This window comes from Callospermophilus lateralis, chromosome 13 (genome assembly GCF_048772815.1).
Source record: "Callospermophilus lateralis isolate mCalLat2 chromosome 13, mCalLat2.hap1, whole genome shotgun sequence".
NCBI classification, from domain to species: domain Eukaryota; kingdom Metazoa; phylum Chordata; class Mammalia; order Rodentia; family Sciuridae; genus Callospermophilus; species Callospermophilus lateralis.
In genome coordinates, this window is record NC_135317.1 from 53,951,318 (window position 1) to 53,973,721 (window position 22,404).

The following is a 22,404-nucleotide window of genomic DNA, read 5'->3' on the forward strand; positions in this document are numbered from 1 at the left end:
TACATGAGAACATTTCAGTGTTGACTCTCCAATAATTTCCAACAGTCAAATACATCACACAACTAACATTATACTCAAATTTCAGTTATTTACCTTGTCAATCATTTTTCTTGCTTCCACTTCCTCACTGTTGGGATTCTCTAACTCAATGGTATATGTACCCTTGTCACTTTGGTCATCATCATTATCCTTTTCAGAAGTAGCAGAAGTAGCTTGATTTTTTAACATTTTATCCATCTCCTGGCTTGGTCTGTGCCCAAGACTCCCTGAACTTCTTAATAATGCAGTTTGTAGGAAGGGTATTGACACCGATGGCTCCTCTGATTTCTGTTTTAACAATTTCCCATGTGGAACACCATGCCCCCCTCTGTGATGCGCAGAGCTAGTCTGTAAAGACAAAGAAACCACTTTGGCATCTGCTATTGGAGATTTTGTTTTTTCAAGTTTTGTATGTAGTGTAGAGTAAGTAGTTTCCTGACACAAGACTCCTGTACTTTGAGTAAAAGAATATGACCCTCTTTTTCTGGGATGGTCTTCATTAAAGAATGCAGTTATAAAAGAAGTTTCACTTACAACAGCCTGGTCTTGATGCTTTTCAGGAGCCTGCACCTTCTGTAGCTTTTTCTGTTCTGAATGGTGGCGCCTTAAGTGTTCCTCAAGAGTTGCACGTTTGCTACAGCGCCTGTGAGCCCCAGCATTCTCTGAGTCACTTTGTGTACCATCATCATGTTTATTTCCTACACAGAAAAAGAGAAATCACATAATAGAGAAGAAAATAATCCCGTGTAGAAAGTTAGAAGTGTATACAAAAGTGCTATTTGTTTTGACCCCTCCCCTCCCCTTTCATCCAAAGTCATATGTTCTTTTCAGTAACAGGCTCTGCAAACTTCCCTCAATTGCAATGGTTATATTCAAATTTTATCAACCAACAATGGGGGCCTTTATAAACAACTGAATAGGACTGCTTTTCTTTCTCTAAATCTCAACTTTATAATGATTAATTGATGCCTTAGTAGATAAATGATACTATCATCTGTCATAGTTTGTATTCCTAATGTCAATAAATATTAATTTTGCCTTCAAATATTAACAATTTTAACAATAAAAATGACTTTTGCATTTGAGAGGTAGAAAGATAAGAAAAACAATGACACCGCTAAAATGATTATGCAGAAAATAAAATACAAATACCATAAAAATGTGATGTGATGATCAATATTTTCCAAAGTTCAGTATGCCTTTCCTTTTTAATAAAGATTCAAATCTGTAATTCCCCCTAATTTTTCCTATAAATTTTTCCTGTGTTGTTCTAGTTATGAGAATATTTGAAAATTGCATTTGTGCTCTAAACTCTGGTACCTTAACAAGTTAAATAAAGTATTCTATCAAAGAAAAGAATAGTCTATCAAATCCTTAAATAAATCTAAGCTCCTATTGGACAAATACTCAAGGGATAATAACTATATTACAATAGTATGAAATTATTAGGAAGTCTAGAGCTATTCTATACATATTTCAGAAATATGTATAGAATATTATACATATGTAAATGGACTTAAATGAAAATGTATTTGGAAGCTATAAATCAATCTAGTACACTGTAATGCACTTTGATATATTCCAATGCTTCCAGGACAAAATCTGATTTTTAAGTTTGTCTGGGTAACAAATTTTAATTTGAACACAAGCTGAATAATGTGTTACTGAACAAAATAATGATGAAAAATGAAAGACTGGAGGAGTGGGAAGCAGAAGACATGGCTAATGTTAAGTTTTAATGCCCATGAATAAATTTAGATGTCACCAATTAGTGGTAATAATTTAACTTAAGAGGACAAGTAATAAAAATGGAATACATAAAAGGAATGAGAAAACTGAAAAGAAAGAATGGCAGTACATGCAGAAAAGGGCGATGTTTTGGAAAAGTGATAGGCAAGGGAAAGAAAGGAAATGAATAAAATTAAAGAATGGGGGTTTGGGGAGTATTTCCACTAAAGGGATAGTAATTAATATTATAAAATAAGATTTGAAATTCTTTCTTCAAATTATTAACTATTCAAAATGAAACCTAAAAAGAAAAAAAAAATAACTGAATTAATGGAATCTCTGCCTCAGATAATGAATCCAGAGGTCATGGATAGCAGGTGGAAAAGAAACCCAAATAAAACCACTAGTTCAAATACAAAATTCATTAAAAACATTACATACATTTCAAACCTATTTCAATATTATATTGGATACACTGAAAAGGAACATAGTTTGTAAGAGCTGAAAATAATAAAACTTCAATATTTCTTGTATAAAAATGAATAACCTTTAACAAATGTGTATAAAAGTATTTTAATGAAAATATCATTTTATAGGCTTTAATTTTTATTTCAATATATAAAATTTGGAACCCAGTAGTATAAGGCCCTTTCAAATATCTTTCCTTATAGCTTAAGAATAGCCATTTTCTTTTGTTGGAAAATTATTATTCATTCTTTTATTTCTCAGTGTTACACAAGACATCTGATCAGAGATCCAATCTTCTGTTTTTTACTTAAAAAGATCCCTAGCAAACTCTCCTCACCAGTTTTTTTTTTTTTTCCTCCCTCTGCTTGTCATTAATGATGCCTAAAGACACTGAAATTTTTAAACACTTCTTAGGATAGGTCATCTGTACCTCACCACTATAGCCAAAGAAGGTGCAACTCTCCTAAAGGGTGAAAGTGTATGGGCTTTGTGAACATTATTTTCCTCACTGTCCCAAAGCGCGTGCACTTTACTCTTGTAGGAGCAAGATATTTTTGGTTTTTTTTGCCTACTTTGAATTTTTGGACTAATATGAGTAGTTGCTGAAAGTCTAATTTTTGAAAAATTGTTACAGACTGTTATATATTTGCATTTATTTAGAGTCTTAGTATATCATCTTGATATCCTAAACTGTATAAAACTATTGTCCAATGAAGCAGTTCAGACTTCTGTATAGGGTCAAATGCCATTTGTAAGTTAAGTCTGGAGAAATAAAATGGGTCTATCTTGGATCAAAAATGAGTTAGACTTGAAAAAAAAAAAAAAACATGTTTTTTGATGACTTGCAAAATGGCATAAAGTCAAATCCAAAAGGTTTCCCAGCGGCGGCACCTTATTGGAATATATGTCTACCTATTTGATTGTCTAATTCCTTAATTAATTCCTTAGCTATTTTAGTTTAAAAATATCTAATGATTAATGTAGTGATACAGATAACTTGGTCCTTAATGACTCTATTTGGAATTAGGCTCACAAAAGTCTTATTCAAAATCACAGAATGTTTTCAAATAATGGCTTAAAAACTTGGGAGTACAACAGAGTAGAGGAAGAAGAAGAGAGAAATGGAAGTGGGAGGGAAAAGAGAGATACTAAGGAGTGAAACTGACCAAATTTTGTTATGTGCATGCTCAAATATGTAACAAATCCCACGATTATATACAACTATAATGTACTAATCAAAAAACATCTAACAGAAAAGTTATAATGACTTTAAAAAGTTACAAAAGGATTTAACAAAGATAGTTTTAAATGGTACCCTTTTATTAATTTAGATCACACTGTATATTTGATAAGAATGATTTTTTAAAAACAATAAATTTTCAAGTCTCGTACTACCTCTTACAGTAGAGTATCAGTATTACTTATCCAAATAATATAAATCATTAGCTTACAAATGTATGGCTTTTATTTATGAGATTTAACCTATACATGCATACACAGGTCTCAATTATGTATAATAAAGTCTATACAAATTAAAGATTATAATCACATCTCAAAAGTACATATGCCAGGTAACCACTGATGACTACAGTGCTATAATAGGCACAAAGAATTAATCACATTATCTCATTGTTCTGAAATGTTTTAGAAGCAAATTCAAAATAAGAGTGAGAGTACGATTTCTTCATTACTAGACCTCTTATAGTAGGGTATCAGGACACAAAGTAGGCATTAAGCCAGGGTCAGTCTTGCCATGGAGAATGAATTCATTCATTGTTTATTTGAATTACTCTGTACCTATCATATGCTTAAGTCCCATATAAAGTGTTAATGATACAAGTAAAGTAATATATGGTCTCTGACCTCAAAGAGCCATTTTTAAAAACTCATTGACTCCTAATATACAAAAGAATGGCCATTAATAAACAATCATAATTAATTCAAAATCATTCCTTTATATATATCTTATTTAAATAAATATGTGAAAGTAATACAAATCTGTATTCAATTAGTTCTTTTAAAAAAGGAACTGGCAAAATCAATAGGAAAAAATGATTAGCTGATACCATTAGTGTTTAATTATAAAGTTTTGAATATGAACATTCAACTACAATTCTCATAAAGTTTAAATGAAAAAAATTTAAATTAGATTAATAAGTATCCAGTAAATATTTGTAAACTCAAGTGTTTCTTAAGTAACCACTAACAACAATTTGAAGTACTCCATCAACAATGTGATTATATTATCCAAGTAGAACTCTTAGCCCATACCTAATGGCTTAAAATTTCTTTCAAAATCTAGATATTGATATTTAGAAGCATCATAATAAAACTGGATATCATCAACAATGTGATTATATTATCCAAGTAGAACTCTTAGCCCATACCTAATGGCTTAAAATTTCTTTCAAAATCTAGATATTGATATTTAGAAGCATCATAAGAGAATAAAACTGGATATATCTTTTCCTTAAACAAAAGAAGTGATGGGAATTGTCTTTTAGGAAATTCCACTGATGCACTAAATTAATTTGATATTGGCATTTAAAGGCATATATAAAAATTCACAACATGGTTTTGGGAAGAAAATGAAGAAAGACTATTGTGAATAAAAGTTGGACATGAGCAGTGTGGTTTGCTTTTGAGCTTTAAAGTTAAACATAAAGTTTGAAAAAGCAGATGTCTTCTACTATATATTTACTTACTAGTAGTTTGCTAACTATGAAAACTGAATTTTCTTAATTATACAATAGGAAGTTCTGAAATGATCATTCACTTTACCTTTCAACCTTTTCAAGTACACTGGAACATCGCTTTTTATACTTTTGGAATCCTCTTCTGTTCTTTCCCATACCATTTGAGGAGGGTTGTTTTGTGCTAGCCAGTCAGCTACTTTGTTTTCTGGAGCCATCATTCCTGTTTGAATTCCTGGCAAGTCTTGAGTTCCAGGAGATGACTTCTTTGACTTGTGGCGCTGATCAGAAGTAAATTTTGTCACATGGTCTCTAATAGTTACCTTCCCTGGGGTACTGTCATCAAATTCAATGGTAAATGAAGCATGCCCTGCACCTGTTGTATGGGAACTTGGTGTGTCTTTTGTTGGTATTTCATGAATAGTGCTCTCTGTTATTTGTGAAGGTTGCTGGAATTCTTTTGTAGGGATTTCAAAATAACTTGGTTCCCTACAGAAAGGAAAAAGTACATCTTCATTTGCAGCTGCAGACTGCTCCTCAACTTGCTTGGCATCTATGCTGCACCCTAATGAGAAAAATAAGAGAGAATTCAAAATATTTGGGGGTTTCTAGCATTTGAAGGAGACTGATAATGACCAGTGCATTATTTTGTAAGGATCAGAAGGCAGATCATAGTCTGGATGAAAAACAATGGCATTCTATCATAGGAAAAAAAAAGGTAACAGAGAAGAAAGAACTTGATTATAAACATGCCATTTAACTAATAGGAGATGCAAGATAAGTAGTAGTAATAGCAAAGGATAGTGAAGCAGTGAAGAAGTGAACCTTTCATGGCTAGGTCCATAATTTTTCCAACTTGGATCTAGAAATTATCAAGGTACAAAAGAAGTGAAATCAAATGGGGCTGGAGATTCAAGTTCTAAAGAAGAATAAATAAATAAATATTAATATATATATATATATATATGAAGAGCATGGATTTCCTTATCAAGTCAGCAGGATGAGATGTCTGAAACATCTTTAAATAAATGTAGAGCTCCAATGGAAAATAGATACTCAAATGAGGATATAAAGTAAATATGTAAGTCATGTTTTAGAAGTAATGATTCCACTTACCATCATTTACCATTACATTTAGAGACATGAATTTTAGAATAACAGAAATATTACTGATGCGTGATTCCTGGAAGAAGATAGACAATCTTATAAAGACAAAAAGAGTAAAGATAAAACATGTGGTTTGCATAACAGCATAGCAATCCAAGCAGCAATATGAAAGAAAAAAGAAAAAATAGAAAATTCAGTTGCCTGCCAGTAATCCAGAAGAAAATTAATTTACATTTCTATATAGTTGAGTATGTACAAGTGTTGAAAATATTTGAAGGAAAGCTGAATTATAAGCCTCAGATTTATTAACAAGATGGCAAGCAGAAGGAACAACCAACCCTGGAACACTTTCACTTTTCTTTTGTTGCCTCAGAAACTAATATAAAGGTATGAAAAGAGATGCTTTATAATAAAATACATAAAGGTATATAAATGAAAATGACAGCTAAAATGCTTATTTTAAGTACATATTTTAAGTATTTATTAGAGAAAGAAAATGCAAAAGAAAAAGCTTGATTAAACTGCCCTGTTGTTGAGATGGTCTATTACCAAGCAAGTTCAAATGAAATATGTTTCTCTGTTCAAAAATCCATTCTGGTTTTAAAGAGACTGATAGAAAAATTGTGTACAGAAAATCTATTAGAAAGAAAAGGCAATAAAAGGAAATTATGTTGTTTCTAACCCTTAAATTAAGTGAATTGATTGGTCTTTTAAAATACATGTTAAATGTTAATTCATCAGGTGTTAAATAATTGACTTCTTAACAGTACTCTGAATAAGAAATAATCATAAAAACATATGCTTTTAGGTTACAAAAGAATGGGACATTAACATCTCCATGTGCTAATGTGTGGGAACGAAAACATAAAGCTCCAATTCCAAAATAGTAGTAGTAGTAAGCTGCTCTCACACACACACACACACACACACACACACACACACACACACGGCTAAAAAGAATGCAAAAGAAATATCTAAGAATAATAATTTTCAGTGTAAAATTATCTTTTCCTAAAACTACTCAATTTTGCTCACTACTGAAAATGAAAGGATGATACTGGGGAAAACCCTACATTATCAGAGCAAGGGACAATCAAGAGCAGATAAATGACCTCAAAACATTGTATTCCAGTACCACTCAGTATATACTGGGAAGCCTTACATATTTCAAAGGCTTCTGAGGACATCATTGCAAGATATCATAATTCAACAACTGATATAAATAACGATGATTCTGAGTTAAGAGAAAAAATTTACACTATACTCAGATTTCTTTGCTCAAGTAGTGATAGGGGTAATGCATTTAACAGTAACTTAGGAAATGGTTAAACTTTTTAAAAACTGTCTGTTGTAAAAGTGAAGTTTGATCACCTGGAAAATTCATTATATGTAGTCAGATTCATTTCCCTGAAGATGATAAAAACAAATGAAATGTGTGGTCCTATTAAAAATGCCTAATAGCAAAATTAATAGGGCTTACGAATTAAGATAGGAAAAAAAAAAAACAGCTTTCTTCTTTTAGAATACTGACAACATAGTTTGGAATTTATGAATTTAACATTCATTTATCTTTTAAAAGTCATTTTTGTTATATCAAATTAAACTATATACTAATTATTTGTTTATATCAATATTTTAGTAATCTCAACTACTAGATTTTAAAAAAATTATTTAACAACTGACTATGTTAGAATTAATTCTGTATATCTAAATCAGAAAAGCAACTGGTGATAACTTGCTTATGCTCTGAGGGTATTTTATGACTGTGTGATCTATCAGGGATACTTATAACGCATTCTTCTGTACTAAACTAATACTCAACTAATTTAAAATCACAGACTATAATTATCATGGCTCATTCTGCTTTAGACATCTACTCAACCTAGCCTAGTGAAGTATTTCAAATTATGATTTCTGTGAAACTCCTTTTACTAAAAAAAGTTACAACTTAAAAGCCTCCAAAGTTAGTTTGACTGGATTTTAAAAAATCACTGTAAAAAGAGTCAAGAAGCTACTACATATAGTATACATGCCTTTTCAAAATGTATACAATATTTAAAGAGCCTTTAAATTAATGTTGAGACCAAAGATTGAAGAACACAGCTATAACTACATTGAAGAAAAATTTTCCTTACTAGGATTGAAAATATTCACAGAATTTCAAGAAAACTGGCTTGCTTTAATGTATACATTTGCTTCTAAGTTTTTTAGACTATGTGTCAAGTTTTTAGGAGATTCTAGACATGTGGACGCACAGAGGGGGATATAAAAAATGATTAGTAACAGACAGGTTTTAATCCTTTCTGAAATATTCACCTTCCATAGTAAGTACCAAGTTTTTAAATTCTAAAAATGGGTATCCAAAAAGGAAATCACTTTTTGTTTTTACTGAGTGAGTATACTTAGAGTATAAGTTATTAAATTGATCATTTATATTCCATAATTTGAAACATTTTTTAAAATTTAAATTCTTAAAAACACTTTAATTTCAAAATAATCAAATTTAATAACAGTTGATACACATTTCAAACCCGATTTTATAATTTCTGATGAATTCATAGATTATTCCAATAAGTAAACCTCATCCTATCTTTTAATAAACTGCAAATGACAAATATTAAATGGTATTATCCTTATACTAAAATGACAAAGCAAGCAATAATCTCACTGAACTATTAACCAACAGAATCTGATAGAGCACAAGACATTAAAAAAAAAAAATTCCCTCTCTATCAGGTGGCTCTAGTGCACAATGATAGCATGATATGAGATACTTGAAGAAAGGAATTTAGAGATAAGTTGTGGAGAGAAGGCTTACTCAAAAATAGTGAATTAAACAGTATCACATATTAGCAATACATATATACAAATACATCATTTAGAATTTTATATTATTCAATGTCTGTGTGTATTAAAACTTGAGGGAGAACAGAACAGGCAGGAATTAGCATATTCTCTCCCAAATTGGAAGAGAACACTATAACAACTGATACTGGGATATAAGGCCCTCTAGAAAAAGTAGAGCAAAATTAGAAAGCTCCGATACATAAAACTTAAAAACATTAGAATCTATTTGGCAAGCAAATGGGAGTCAGTGTAGTTTCTTGAAAAAAATGAAATAAAGATCAGTTTAGCTTTTTAGGACCCAAACTTAAGTTAGAAAGTTCAATTATGACTTGATGGGGACAAAAAGGCAACAGAAGTAGGTCATATATTAGATTGATAAGGTGAAGAAAAGGGAAGACAAAAACTTTCAAATAAAGTAGACATTCTTGATTGTCTTCCAGTATCTTTTTCCTATTCCTTCTTTCTAAAAGAATGCCAACATTCCCTGGTATCCACTCTTCCCTGACACAGCTCATGTGCCTTAAGGGAAAAAAAACTCCACACTCAGCTTCAAGGCCAACAAGAGTGGTGTACAGATAATCTCCTATGTCTCACCAGGGACAGGTTCATTAATAAGCAGGTGACCCACTTCTGAACCTGTGAGAGGCCAATGAGAAGAGAGATGTATTGAAAACTTTTAAAAATGTTCTTCTTCCACATTCTGTGAGGTCTTCTGAAAGCAACCTTTGTTCTTTTCTGCTGGATATGATAGCATTTCCCTTGACTGGTAGGCAACCTGAGTATGAGGGAAAACTCCCTCAGTATGCAACTATTGTGAACAGTTAAGACTGAAAGATGGAGAAACTAACTAGATGATAACAGTGTTGAGATGATGATGGTATTCAATCATGTGAGCCAGTAAGTCCTTCTTGTTTAGTATCAGGAAACAGTTCTGTTATTTACATTTCAAGAAATGTTAAATACTAAATAATAATACTTCATGGTTGGGTGTGAAGTAAACTATGTTGGTGAAAGAAACAAGGAAACTGTGATAGAAATTTATTTTACAAAGTTGACAAATTCAGTTTGGGGCACAGTAAGATTGAGTTGATAATGCCAGCTTTCTTAAGATTTTTGTGTCCTGGCCTAATAAAAGCATATCTAAAGAAACAGCATTCTTAATTCTCCAACTAAGAAAACTGTCTCACTTATTTTGTAGAACTATGATCAAAGGTAGAACACTGAAAAACTTCGGATGAAATTTATCCTTGTCTCTATCAGACTAAGTCTTCCATACTGATCCCAGGTGCCAGTTCTGGATCTTAATCTCCTGTTATCACAGAAATTGGCTGTTCAATCCTTCTGTTCTGATGTCTTTTCAATGTCCGTATGTGACAAACAATTGACACCTCCATTTATTTCCTGGAAATCTTGATCTGGTTTATGAACACTTAGTTCACCACTGAACTACTTCATCAACAAAAGATATATTCTTTGATTACTATTCTGAGACTCTGACCCAGAACTATTTCTTCATTCTTGAAGCTGAACACGGTAATCTTATTGCTACTATAATCCCAACAAATTGAGAATAGTGACGTTTTAAAGAAGCTATAACTTCATATCACATTTCTGAACATCGTAGAAATTGTTATGTTTGTGAATCTAATGAAAAGATAAAATCCATTTGTATCTACTACCTTGGTTAAAATTCATTTTAATAATTACTTTAAAATATGTAAAATATCCAGTTTATTAATCTGTCACCAGTTTGAACAATATCATAAACTAGAAAAAATACTTTAAACAAATTACTTTTTAAAAGATTGAAATTAATAATTTGAGAGTCACTCATAAATAAGAAATTATATTAAAATAATAAGGACATTAAAATAGTCATCAACCTTTTTTTTTTTAAATCAAGCTTTAGAGTAGCAGACCATCTCTTTTCAGAGTAGACAGATTTTTGCTTAGACTACAAATGATTCCCAAAATATCCATGCAATGTCATAGTCATTGAGATATTTTTACCTGATGTTCCAGTTTCATGATTTTTTTCTTCAGCTTTGCCATTTGACTTGAAGTCTATTTTTTCATCCACTTCATCATCCCCCCACCATGATGGCTGTCCATATAATGGAGTACCACGGGGCATAGCAGAAATATCTGGAAAGAGGAAGGAAAAAATCTGCCTAAAGTAGATGAAACAACAAAAAATGCTTTCACAGAAGGCTAGAATTGTCTACTTGATTAATCAAGTGAAAAAAAAAATCCAAAGTATAATCTAGATAGTTGAAAAATACCCGACAAGTAACAACACTATTGGTGTAATACCTTACAGAATGTTGGACACAACTAAATAAGTGAACATTTATACTGGCTGATATATATCTAAGCAATATCGTAACAGCTTTTTGTTAAAGTGTTGAGTTCTTTGGTATATAAATGAACCACTTAAAACAAATAGCCTTTGACTTGCATATTTAGACAAGAAATGGTCCCAGTACAAGATGTTTTGTTGAAAGTAGGCAAAAACCAAGAGAGTACAGTAAAACCAGTCTCATCAGAAATGTCATTGATGCCAAATACAAAAGATTAAACTAGAGTAAATTTTGTCATGAGTAGCCATTTTCTAATTTTTTTAAAGCCTAATGGGAATAGCAGAGTAACTATATTTAGTTTTTAGCAGAAGATATTTCTTATTTGGATAAATATAATGTCCATCGATTTCAAATTGTTTGTTTAAATGAAATTATTTATACAAAGCATTTTCATAGTTTTTTGACCTGTAAATTATACAATGATATTATAATGATGGAGCATTGGATTAACATTTTTCTTCTCTTTCAGTTGTTATAATTCAGAAAAATGCAAACAAACATGAAATAAAAAATATTATTGTAAACTACAATTAAATGCAGCATTAGCTGCATTATGAAAGTATCATGATTATAAATTATTTTGATAAGCAAGTGGCCAATCTTTTGAGAACAAAGGATATAATTTCTTTAAAATCCAGTAAATATGGGACTTTCAAGAGGTTAGCTTACCTGAGGCTTTTTCCTCAGTTTTCAGTGCTTCTGTAGGCTTGTGCTGCACTTCTGTAGGTGCATCTGCCACCTTTGAATCTGTGTTTTTAGCACTTGCAGATTTTGACAATTCTGATGATTCTGAAGATTTCTGGGACAACTGAAGCTGAATGGTAAACTTCTCATGCTACAAAATACATTTAGAAAAGGAACTGAAACATCCATGAATAAAATCAACACTAGTGAATGGAAGATTGAAAAAAGGAAAAACTTTTACCTTAAGGGCTTCTTCAGGGACCCTCATTTCTCCTCTTACTACAGTAAAAAGATTTGTATGTAAACGGGGCTAAGGAAGAAAAGGACTTCAAAATTCTGGTAATCAAGCTTAAAATGGCCATCAAATGTAATTGGAAACTGTCCTATTTCAAGACTTATTACAGAAGAATTACAGAATTTCCTTAATATTAAATGTTAAAATACATTTACAATTATAAAATTTTCATTTAAAAAAAAATTTTTGTTGTTACTTAAAAATAGCATATTACAGGGACACAGCCACATCAATGTTTAAAGCAGCACAATTCACAACAGCTAAACTGGAGCCAACCTAGATGCCCTTCAGTGGATAAATGGATAAAAAAAAAAAAAATGTGGCATATATAATAAAAGAGAATAAAATCATGACATAATACTAAGTGAAATTAGCTAATCCCAAAAAACCAAATGCCAAATGTTTTCTCTGATATAAGGTGACTAGTTCATAGAAGTATAGGGAGAGGGAGCATGGGAGGAAAACTCTAGATAGTGCAGAGGGGTGGGAGGAAAAGGGAGAGGGCAGGGGGTGAGCAATGATAGTGGAATGTGATGGACATCATTATCCAAAGTACATGTATGAAGACATGAATTAGGGTGAACATACTTTATCTATAGAGATATTTTAAAAATTGTGTTCTACGTGTGTAGTAATAATTGTGATGCATTCCACCTTCATGTATTTAAAAAATAAAAGCAATTAAAAAATTTTTTTGTTGTTGTTGTAGATGGACAGAATACTTTTTATTTTCTTTATTTATTTTTATGTGGTACTGCTGAGGATTGAACCAGTTCTAGGCAAGTGCTCTGCCACTGAGCTTCAGCCCCAGAACAAATTTTTCATTTTTAAATACTAAAAATCTTAAAATTCAGCAAGTACTTCTTACATTAGGCAGTATTAGACTTCAAGAAGAAAATAACTGGGTATTATTAATCAGAGCACAAAGACATTTTTAATTTTCACAAACAATATGACATGATTACAATGAAGAAAAAAGCACCTGGATCAAATTATATTGACAGCAAGACCCAAAAATGCAAAAATGTCTCACAGTGATTACCCAACAGCAAATCCTAAAGTAATTTGATTACTGTTTGATAAGCATAATAAAAATGAAGTTCACTTTGCAAACGCAAAATGAGTGCTATAATGAGGGATCATAGAGCAACCACAACCACCTCTTTGCTCCAGTATTGCATCAGGATCATATTACATTATCAAACAACTGATTGTATACAAATTAGACCCAAGTGCTAGGGATAATGAATGCTTTCATTATGGTGCCAAAAGAACAATGCTTCTGTATATTAAAAAGATCTATTCACTAAAGAGTAGAGGTCACATTTCCCAACATTACTTAACCCTGTAATGAAAGAACCTTTATATCATATACTAAATTCTATTCTTTTTTATCAATTCAATGCACTCAACAATCACTCCAAGGAAGGAATTACTATTGACTACTTGGGGGGAAAAGACTTCCCAAGCATAATGGAAGCTGTATATTTTAACATATAAAGTGAAAATTCTGAAATTTTTAGAATTTTGTGGAGCTTTGGAAAATATCCTGCTTAATTTTGTTAATCTTTCTTAAACAGAATCTAGTCCAGGATTTCCTTTCATTTTATATTTTTTCTTAGAGCTTTGAAATAATTTTTTTTTTCCTTTCTGTCAGGTACCTAAGCTGATGCATATGGAAATATATCTTTTAACTAAGTATTTTTATTAAAAAAAAAGTTTAGTAACTGTGTTTTAACCTCAAAAAATTCATGAGCAGCTGAAGAATATTCATAGCATTCTTATTTTTTCAGTGGAAAAATAATATTTTAAAAAATTGAGTCATTTCTATTTATTCAATGGATTTAGCTTATTATCAGGACTTTCTGGTATTTTAGGTTTACTTCCTATAAGTGCTTGATAGTCTTCCCCCAGGGAATCCCTTAGGCTTAGAGATTAGAAACATTTTTCAGGCATGGAAAAATTAAAGAGCTATCCTTAAGTGCAAATACTGTCCTTCTAAAAAAGGTTCCTGTGTGAAAATGAAGATGATCTCAAAGAATCCTCTAGTTTACATCATGAATTCACCTGAGAACTGTGGTAAACTACTTTTGAGACTGCTCTAGCTCCAGTTTTTATCTCCAAAACTACCATCTTCTTACTGATGCAAATCTAAGAAAGTTGTTTTTGTGTTTGTTTTGTTTGTTTGTTTGTTTGGGTACCAGGGACTGAACTCAAGAGCACTCAACCACTGAGCCACATCCCCAGCCCTATTTTGTATTTTATTTAGAGACAGGGTCTCACTGAGTTGCTTAGCACCTCACTTTTGCACAGGCTGACTTTGAACTTGCGATCCTCCTGCCTCAGCCTCCCCAACTACTGGAAGAAAGTTGCCTTTTAACTTGTTAATCAGGGAAAATGACAAACTGAGGAAAAATTTTTTTTAAATTACTGTGATATCAAAAAATTTAAAGGCTTATAAAAAATTTATTCCAAACCATAATTTTTATAGATTTCTCCAGTTTTTTTATGTAAGATTATGATTCCTATTCTAAATCAATCCATGATCAATTTATTTAAGAAATGTTTAAACAACAGTAGGATCACGGAAATTCATCTGCATACTGGTAAGTTTCTCTTAAGATAGTCTCCTTTTACTTTAATGACAAGACTAAAACCAGAGAAATTTTTTAACAGTTTTAGTCATTCCTAGGGATATGTCCTTAAAACATGAAATGTCAGATATCATTGTGAACACATCTTTCAAAACCATTTCAAGTCATTAGGCTGTGCCATTAGGGAGGTATAAACCACTTAGAATAAATAGGGAACAGATATTAATTTAATTTTCCTAATATTACATAATGAACCCTTATTGATGGAGAGCAGATTTTCAGTAAATTTCAAAATGTAATTATGTAAATTTCATAATTTACATAAATATAATCTTTTCTGGAAAACTCTCACTAAAAATGTGATTCTCATAAGTTGAAGACACTGTTGTCAGATAAATAAGAATACTCGAATAAAATTATATAAGAATGGAAATACGTATTTTTACAAAGTAATATATTATGTATATGTAAATTTAAAATATTAAAAATATAAGAAGGAAAACTTTAAAATGTCTCATTAAAAGTTGTCCAAAAACCTTCTTTTTGGATCTTCTCATTAGTTATGTTGAAAATTTCTATTATTTACCTGTAACTGATAAGGAAATATACAATTAAGTCAAATTAGATGCTACACTCAACAAGGCAGATCCCAGGAGATGCTAAAGGTTTATAAAGCACTCATGGTAGAAAACTTCTGAAGGGAAATATTTACCTTTTTGTTTAATTTTGTCATACTTTCAGAAATTTTTTTTTTTTTTTTTTTGCATATAAACATCTTTCCAACTTGTAGAAGACCCTGTTCTACAGGAACATAGTTTTCAAAGGCCTATTTTTAACTTTTCTTCTATCACTTTATTCTTTTATCCAATAGCTCTTTAAATTTCTTAAATTTTGTTTTTTTAAGCTTTCAGAAATGTTACCTCTTTTTGAAATTTATAAAGTGTGTTCCTAATCTATTGTGGATTATCAACCATATAAATCAGGAAAAATTTTAACATCTTTGAATGAAAAATTCTAATATTTAATTATGATCATTTTAGCATCTATTATCTGAATTCCTCAAATAGTGCTACATGTAATGCTTTAACAATGTTTTCATTTTATTATTTCCATGTTTCTAGCATGATTAACCTAATCATTTTGTGGGCTGTTATACAGCAATGAACAACTTCATTGGAAAAATATATGATTCCCAATTTAAAAGAAAATTTAATGACTTATATGATGGGGATAATGCTAGGGAAGGATATTGCAATTTAACATTTGTAACCAATGTTTAAATAATTTCAACCAAATGTGTAAACCATACCATACTCTGATTTTCTCCTCATTTAGAAGTAATTCCTTTTTACCTTTTTCATATGTTTTGTTTTATTTTTGGTTACTCATCTCACCTACCGCTTAACATTGGATGTATCAGGTTCAAGTCCTTGGACCTCTTACCAATTTATATTCATCCTCAATGACTGCATTCAGTCTCAAGGTTTTAAGTGTTATTCATAAAATAAAATTTCCAAATTTTTGTTAACCTGCACTTCTCCCCTGGATTCAACTGGTATGTACAACATGTCCAGAATCAACCTCTTAGACTTTCACTTTTGGAGAAAATGAAGTAAAAGGAACCAGACTTACTCTCCTACCTGAAACTAACAAAAATTGATGAAATATATGGTTTAATAGACAACTGACATCAGATTACAGGACAATGATCCATAAGAGAAAGGTAAACAAATCAAAGTGAGCCCATTAACTGCACTAACAAAACATCCAGAGAGTTTCAAGATCACACTGCAAGAAGTATTAAGCCAGGCAGAGAGGAGGAGACCCCCTGAGTAGTAGATGAAATGAAGCTGAAGGGTTAACTACTTAAGAGAAGCTGCATACAGAAAGAATTCCACAGACCTTCAGAGAGATTCACTCAAGTACTCAATTTAATACTGATCAGTTTATGAGGAATCTACCTAGGGCTATGGCAAGAAAATATCTCTAACTATTCAATTGTGCTGTGGAAAGCAGTTATACAAATATGTAAATTAGGGGACATGGATGTGTTCCCATAAAACAGTTTGAGGGCCAGATTTTGGTCAACAGTTGACTTCTGCGGTATATAAAGTATATAGAAAGGTCTTGACACAGTAATAGGAAATAAGTAGCCCAGACTAATCTCAGAAGCCCAGCAAATCTTTAAAAAAGACCCAAAGTGATAAATCTACTTCTAAGTAACTTTTGTCACAGAACAGAGCTTAAAACTATTTATAGGAATACAAAAATAGGCATATAACACTCAACAAGGTGAAATTAACAAGTCAGCCACCTAATAAAAATTATCATGCATTCAAAAGCATCAATTGCAATTAACTTAAAACTGAGACAAATATGAACAAAAATGTTAAAAACAATTATTATAATAACAATCCATGTTTAAAAAGTAAGTAGAAACCCACTGGACGATAAAAAAAAAATCCTCACTTCTCAAGAAGATATACAATCAATCAACAAATATATGAAAAAAATGTTCATCATCTCTAGTAATTAGAAAAATGCAAACCAAAACTACTCTAAGATATCATCTCACTCCAGTCAGAATGGCAGCTATTATGAAGACAAACAATAATAAGTGTTGACAAGGATGTGGGGGAGGGCTGGGGATGTGGCTCAAGCAGTAGTGCACTCGCCTGGTATGCGTGCGGCCCGGGTTCGATCCTCAGCACCACATACAAACAATGATGTTGTGTCTGCCACAAACTGAAAAATAAATATTAAAATTCTCTCTTCTCTCTTTGTCTCTCTCAAAAAAAAAAAAAAGAATGTGGGGGAAAAGGTGCACTCATACACTGCTGGTGGGACTGCAAATTGGTGAAGCCAATATGGAAAGCAGTATGGAGAGTCCTTGGAAATCTGGGAAGGGAACCACCATTTAACCCAGCTATCCCTCTCCTTGGTCTATACCCAAAAGACTTTAAAACAGCATACTTCAGGGAAATAGCCACATCAATGTATATAGCAGCCCAATTCACAATAGCTAAATTGTGGAGCCAACCTAGATGCCCTTCAGTGGATGAATGAATTTTAAAAATGTGGCATATATACACAACGGAATATTACTCAAAATAAAAGAGAACAAAATCATGGCATTTGCAGGTAAATGGATTGCGCTGGAGAAGATAATGCTAGGTGAAGTTACCCAATCCCCAAAAAACAAATGCTGAATGTTTTCTCTGATATAAGGAGGCTGACTCATAGTAGGGTAGGGAAGGGGAACATGGGAGGAATAGATGAATTCTAGATAGGGCAGAGGTGTGGAAGGGAAAAGAGGGCACAGGGGATTAGCAAGGATGGTGGAATATGATAGACAGACATCATTATCCAAAGTACATGTATGAAGACACGAATTGGTGTCAACATACTTTATATACAACCAGAGATACAAAAATTGTGCTTTATACGTGTAATAAAAATTATAATGCATTCCGCTGTCATTTGTGTTAAAAAAATTAAAAAATTATAAGGTATTTAAGAATTTATAAAACAAATGCTATTCAAAATTTTATTAAAAGCTATTTAAGTTCATAATAAACATAATTATAGATTATATTAACAGATTTTCAAATTTCAAATTTTTCAAATTTCAACAACAAAAAAATTTCCTAATTGAACTTTTAGAGATAAAACTACATCGTTTGAGATGCAATGGTAAATTAGATGTTGACAAAGTAAGAATAGTGAACTTAAAGACCCAGAATAATAACAATCCAAATCAAAACACAGAGGAGAAATACAGCTTTAAAAAATAAATATTAGTGTATTAGAGTATTAGTGAGTAGGGGAAGAGTATTAGTGAGTAGGGGAATATGGCAAGTATATATTTAATATATAATTTAAATATACATTTAACTGGGGTCCTTGAGGGAAAGTGTGGAAGACAGAAAAAACAATAAACTGAAGAAATAATGGAGAAAAATTTTCTAAATTTTACTAAAACTATAATCTCAAAGATCCAAGGATCTCAACAAAGCCCACACATAAAACACTTGAAGAAAACTACACAAGGGTACATCAAAATCAAATAGCTCAAAACCAGGAATGAAGGAAAACAATGAAAGTAAGAATTCAGTGAAGCAAAATCTTAAATGTACTAAAAGAAATGTCAACCTAGAATTCTTTTTTAAAAAAATATTTTTTTAGTTGTAGATAGACACAATACCTTTATTTTATTTGTTTATTTTTATGTGGTGCCGGGGATTAAACCCAATGCCTTATATGTGCTAAGCACTCTACCACTGAGCTACAACCTTGGCTGTCAAATGTAGAATTCTATACCCAGCAATAATAACTTTCAATAATGAGATAAAATACTTATTTAAATATATAAAAGGTAAAAGAACACATCACTAGCAGAGAAATGATGAAGGAAGAAAAGCTGAAAGAGATGATTCCAAATGAAAACATAAAGCTATACAAAGAAATAAAGAACACAAGAAATGGCAGCTTCACAGGTGTAAGATATGAGGTACAGTGAGTTTAACAACAGGTAATTTTCAAATTATTTAAATCTCTTTAAAAGACAATTGACTTTTTACTAACAACAATGTAATATTTTTGTGACATATATAAGATGCATAAGCACAGCACAAAAATCAGGACAAAAGACATGAAAATGTATAATACTGCAATTTTCTTGTACATTATGTGAAATGGTAATCAACTGAAGATGTAACTCCAAATTAAAGATATAAATATAAGCTACCACTAAAATAACTTTAATGGGGGATGATAAAAGCCAATAAGTTATTAAAGGAGTAAAACTGAATCATAAAAATAAATAATCTAAAAGAAATTAAAAATAGAGAAAGTACATAAAACTAACAGAACAAACAGAACATGAATGTCAATATGATAGATTTAAATCTAACCATATCAATTATCACATTAAATATGAATGATCTAGATTACCAAGAAAAGAAAGAAGTTATATTGGCTAAAAAATAACAACTATATGCTGTCTGCTGTAAATGTAAAAACAGATTAGTAGTAAAAGAATAGAAAAACACACATTACACTAATCAAAAGAAAGCAGGAACAACTATATCAAAATTAAGGCAAGCCATATTTCAGATCAAAGAATATTATCATGAATAGGGCAGGTCATTTCACAATGATAACAGGAGATGAATTTATCAAGAGGAAACAATAATCCTAAATGTTTATACATCTAAAAACAGAGCTTCAAATTATACAAAGCAAAACTTCTGTAAGGAGGAAAAGACAAATCTTTTTGGTATCAAGGGTTGAATTCAGGGGTGCTTAAACACAGAACCACATCCTCAGCAGCAACCCTCACTATTAAAAATATTTTATTTTGAGACAGTCTCACTAAAGTGCCAAGGCTGACTTTGAATTTGCCATCCTCCAACCTCAGCCTCCTGAGCCACTGGGATTACAGGCATGTGCCACCACACCCAGCCAAACCTGAGATTTCAACACCTTTTCCTTTATAATTTATAGAAAACAAGACAAATAATTAAAATATAAAAAACTTTAACACTACCAAGTCAACTTGACTAATGAACATTTATAGAGCTTCCAACTCAAAAAGAGCAGAATGCATATTCTTTTCAAGTACATACGGAACATTTACCAATACAGACCAAATCTAGGCCACAGAACTAGTCTGAATAAACTCAAAAGGATTTGAGGCATGTCAAGTATGTTCACTAACCACAACAAAATTAAATTATGAATCAATAATAAAAAGAACTTTGAGAAACTCCTTAAATATTTGAAAATGAAATAATATACATATCTATAGCCAGTTTCAAAGAAGAAGTGAAAAAGGAAATTAGAGAGTATTCAGAATATTAAAGCAGTATTTAGCGGAAAATTTATAGCACTAAACAATAGTACCAGAAAAAAAGTTCTCAGCTTCCACCCAAAAAAGGAATTAGCAGAATTACAAATAGAAAACAGAAAAATAATAACCTCAATTAAATCTAAAACTGATTTTTGAGATGATGTTTCTCATTTTTTTTCCCATAAAACTGTTCTACACAGAATTCCACAGTTAATAATAAATTCATTTTTTCTACTGCTTAGGCCAAAATCTTGAAACCCCCCCCCCCACCACTTGACTCTTTTGCTCACTCTCCATCCAACCTAATCAGGATATGGTACTGGCTCCATCTTTAAAATACACACAAAATACTACCATTTTCTCACTACCTTCACATCTACTACCATGGTTCAATTCTCCTTTAAGAAAAAAAAAAAAAAGTTAGTTTGCTATTAAGAAAATACTGTACAATTTGTAAAGTCAGGGTTATTTATTAATAGTTAATACTACAGGCATGTGACACTTTATTCTTTATTTAATTCAAAGTTAACTTCATAGTTTTTATTAAAAGTTGAGCCCTTTAGTATTTTCTCATGTTTTAAAACAACTGATATTAATAGAATCAGAGATACGTAGTAAATACAAACTATACTTGCATATATTTTTTGAAAACATGCTGGTGGAAAATGACTCACTCGCCAAGGTTTTAATGCTAATACTTAATCATTTTATGTGTGATAATTTAAAGATTTAAAATATACAACAAATAAGCATTCATATTTAATGGTTTGACTTTTTATATAGTCCTTTAGCTCTTCAAGTGTAAACATTAAGACAAGCTATAAAACATTTTCTTATTTTAAATAATAATTTTATTTTTTTTTTTAATTTTTATTTTTTAAAGAGAGAGAAGGAGAGAGAGAATTTTTTTTTTTAACATTTATTTTTTAGTTTTCGGTGGACACAACATCTTTGTTTATATGTGGTGCTGAGGATTGAACTCGGGCCGCATGCATGCCAGGCGAGCGCGCTATCGCTTGAGCCACATTCCCAGCCCTAAATAAGAATTTTAAAATTTAACGCCTTTAAATTTTATTTTTCATAAATTTTAAATGATACTACAGATTTTTATAGTGTTAGTAGTACATTAACTTTCAGCATCAATTCTAGTCGAGATTACAATTTCTCTGCTAAAGTGATAAAAGTCCATCCAAATTGCCATTGTTTAATATATTCTTTAGTATCAAAGTCCACATAAAAGTCAAAATTCAAAACACTAAAACTTAAAAATAATTCAGCGTAATGTGGAGTATCTGTATTTTAATTAAATATAAGAAAGTCCTTTATATAAAATTTTGTGCCTTTATGAACAGAAATGTTTTCTTCTTCAATCATGTTTCTTCTCCAGGGATTCTTTAAGCTATCCTATGTAGTGTAATGTAGTAGTGTCCCTGTTCAGTTATTAGACTCTAATTTTTTAAACAAAAGAATTTTAAATTCTTATTCTTATTCCTCCCATGAAGTTCATTTGTGCCATTGTCATCCACCTGAAAGGAACTCCTGGGCTGTACAAAAAGTAAACATTCCCTTTATACCTGTTCTCTCCACAGTTAAATTCTTTGATATACAAATGACATGTGCAATAGCACTGCAGAGAGACTGCTAGTGAAACTATATAAACTGGGAAGATGAGTTCATCAACTTTTCCAGGATTATTTTAGAAACAAAAATAATAACTAAAGAAATATATTTTTAAAAC

General features: G+C 31.2%; 1 protein-coding gene across 6 annotated transcripts in view; it reads right to left on the reverse strand.

Annotated features, from left to right (window-relative positions):
- The window catches only part of Cep170 (centrosomal protein 170), a 134,254-nt gene that overhangs the window by 56,349 nt on the left and 55,501 nt on the right, over positions 1–22,404 (reverse strand). For 4 of the 6 annotated variants that reach the window (XM_076831567.1, XM_076831568.1, XM_076831565.1 and 1 more), the window contains exons 5-10: positions 12,168–12,223; positions 11,912–12,077; positions 10,893–11,027; positions 5,017–5,493; positions 574–737; positions 94–387 (exon numbers count right to left, since the gene is read on the reverse strand). In XM_076831567.1, coding sequence (XP_076687682.1) covers positions 94–387; positions 574–737; positions 5,017–5,493; positions 10,893–11,027; positions 11,912–12,077; positions 12,168–12,223 — 1,292 coding nt within the window. The remainder of the gene's footprint in view (positions 1–93; positions 388–573; positions 738–5,016; positions 5,494–10,892; positions 11,028–11,911; positions 12,078–12,167; positions 12,224–22,404) is intronic. The other 2 variants (XM_076831571.1, XM_076831570.1) reach the window with 1 other exon arrangement.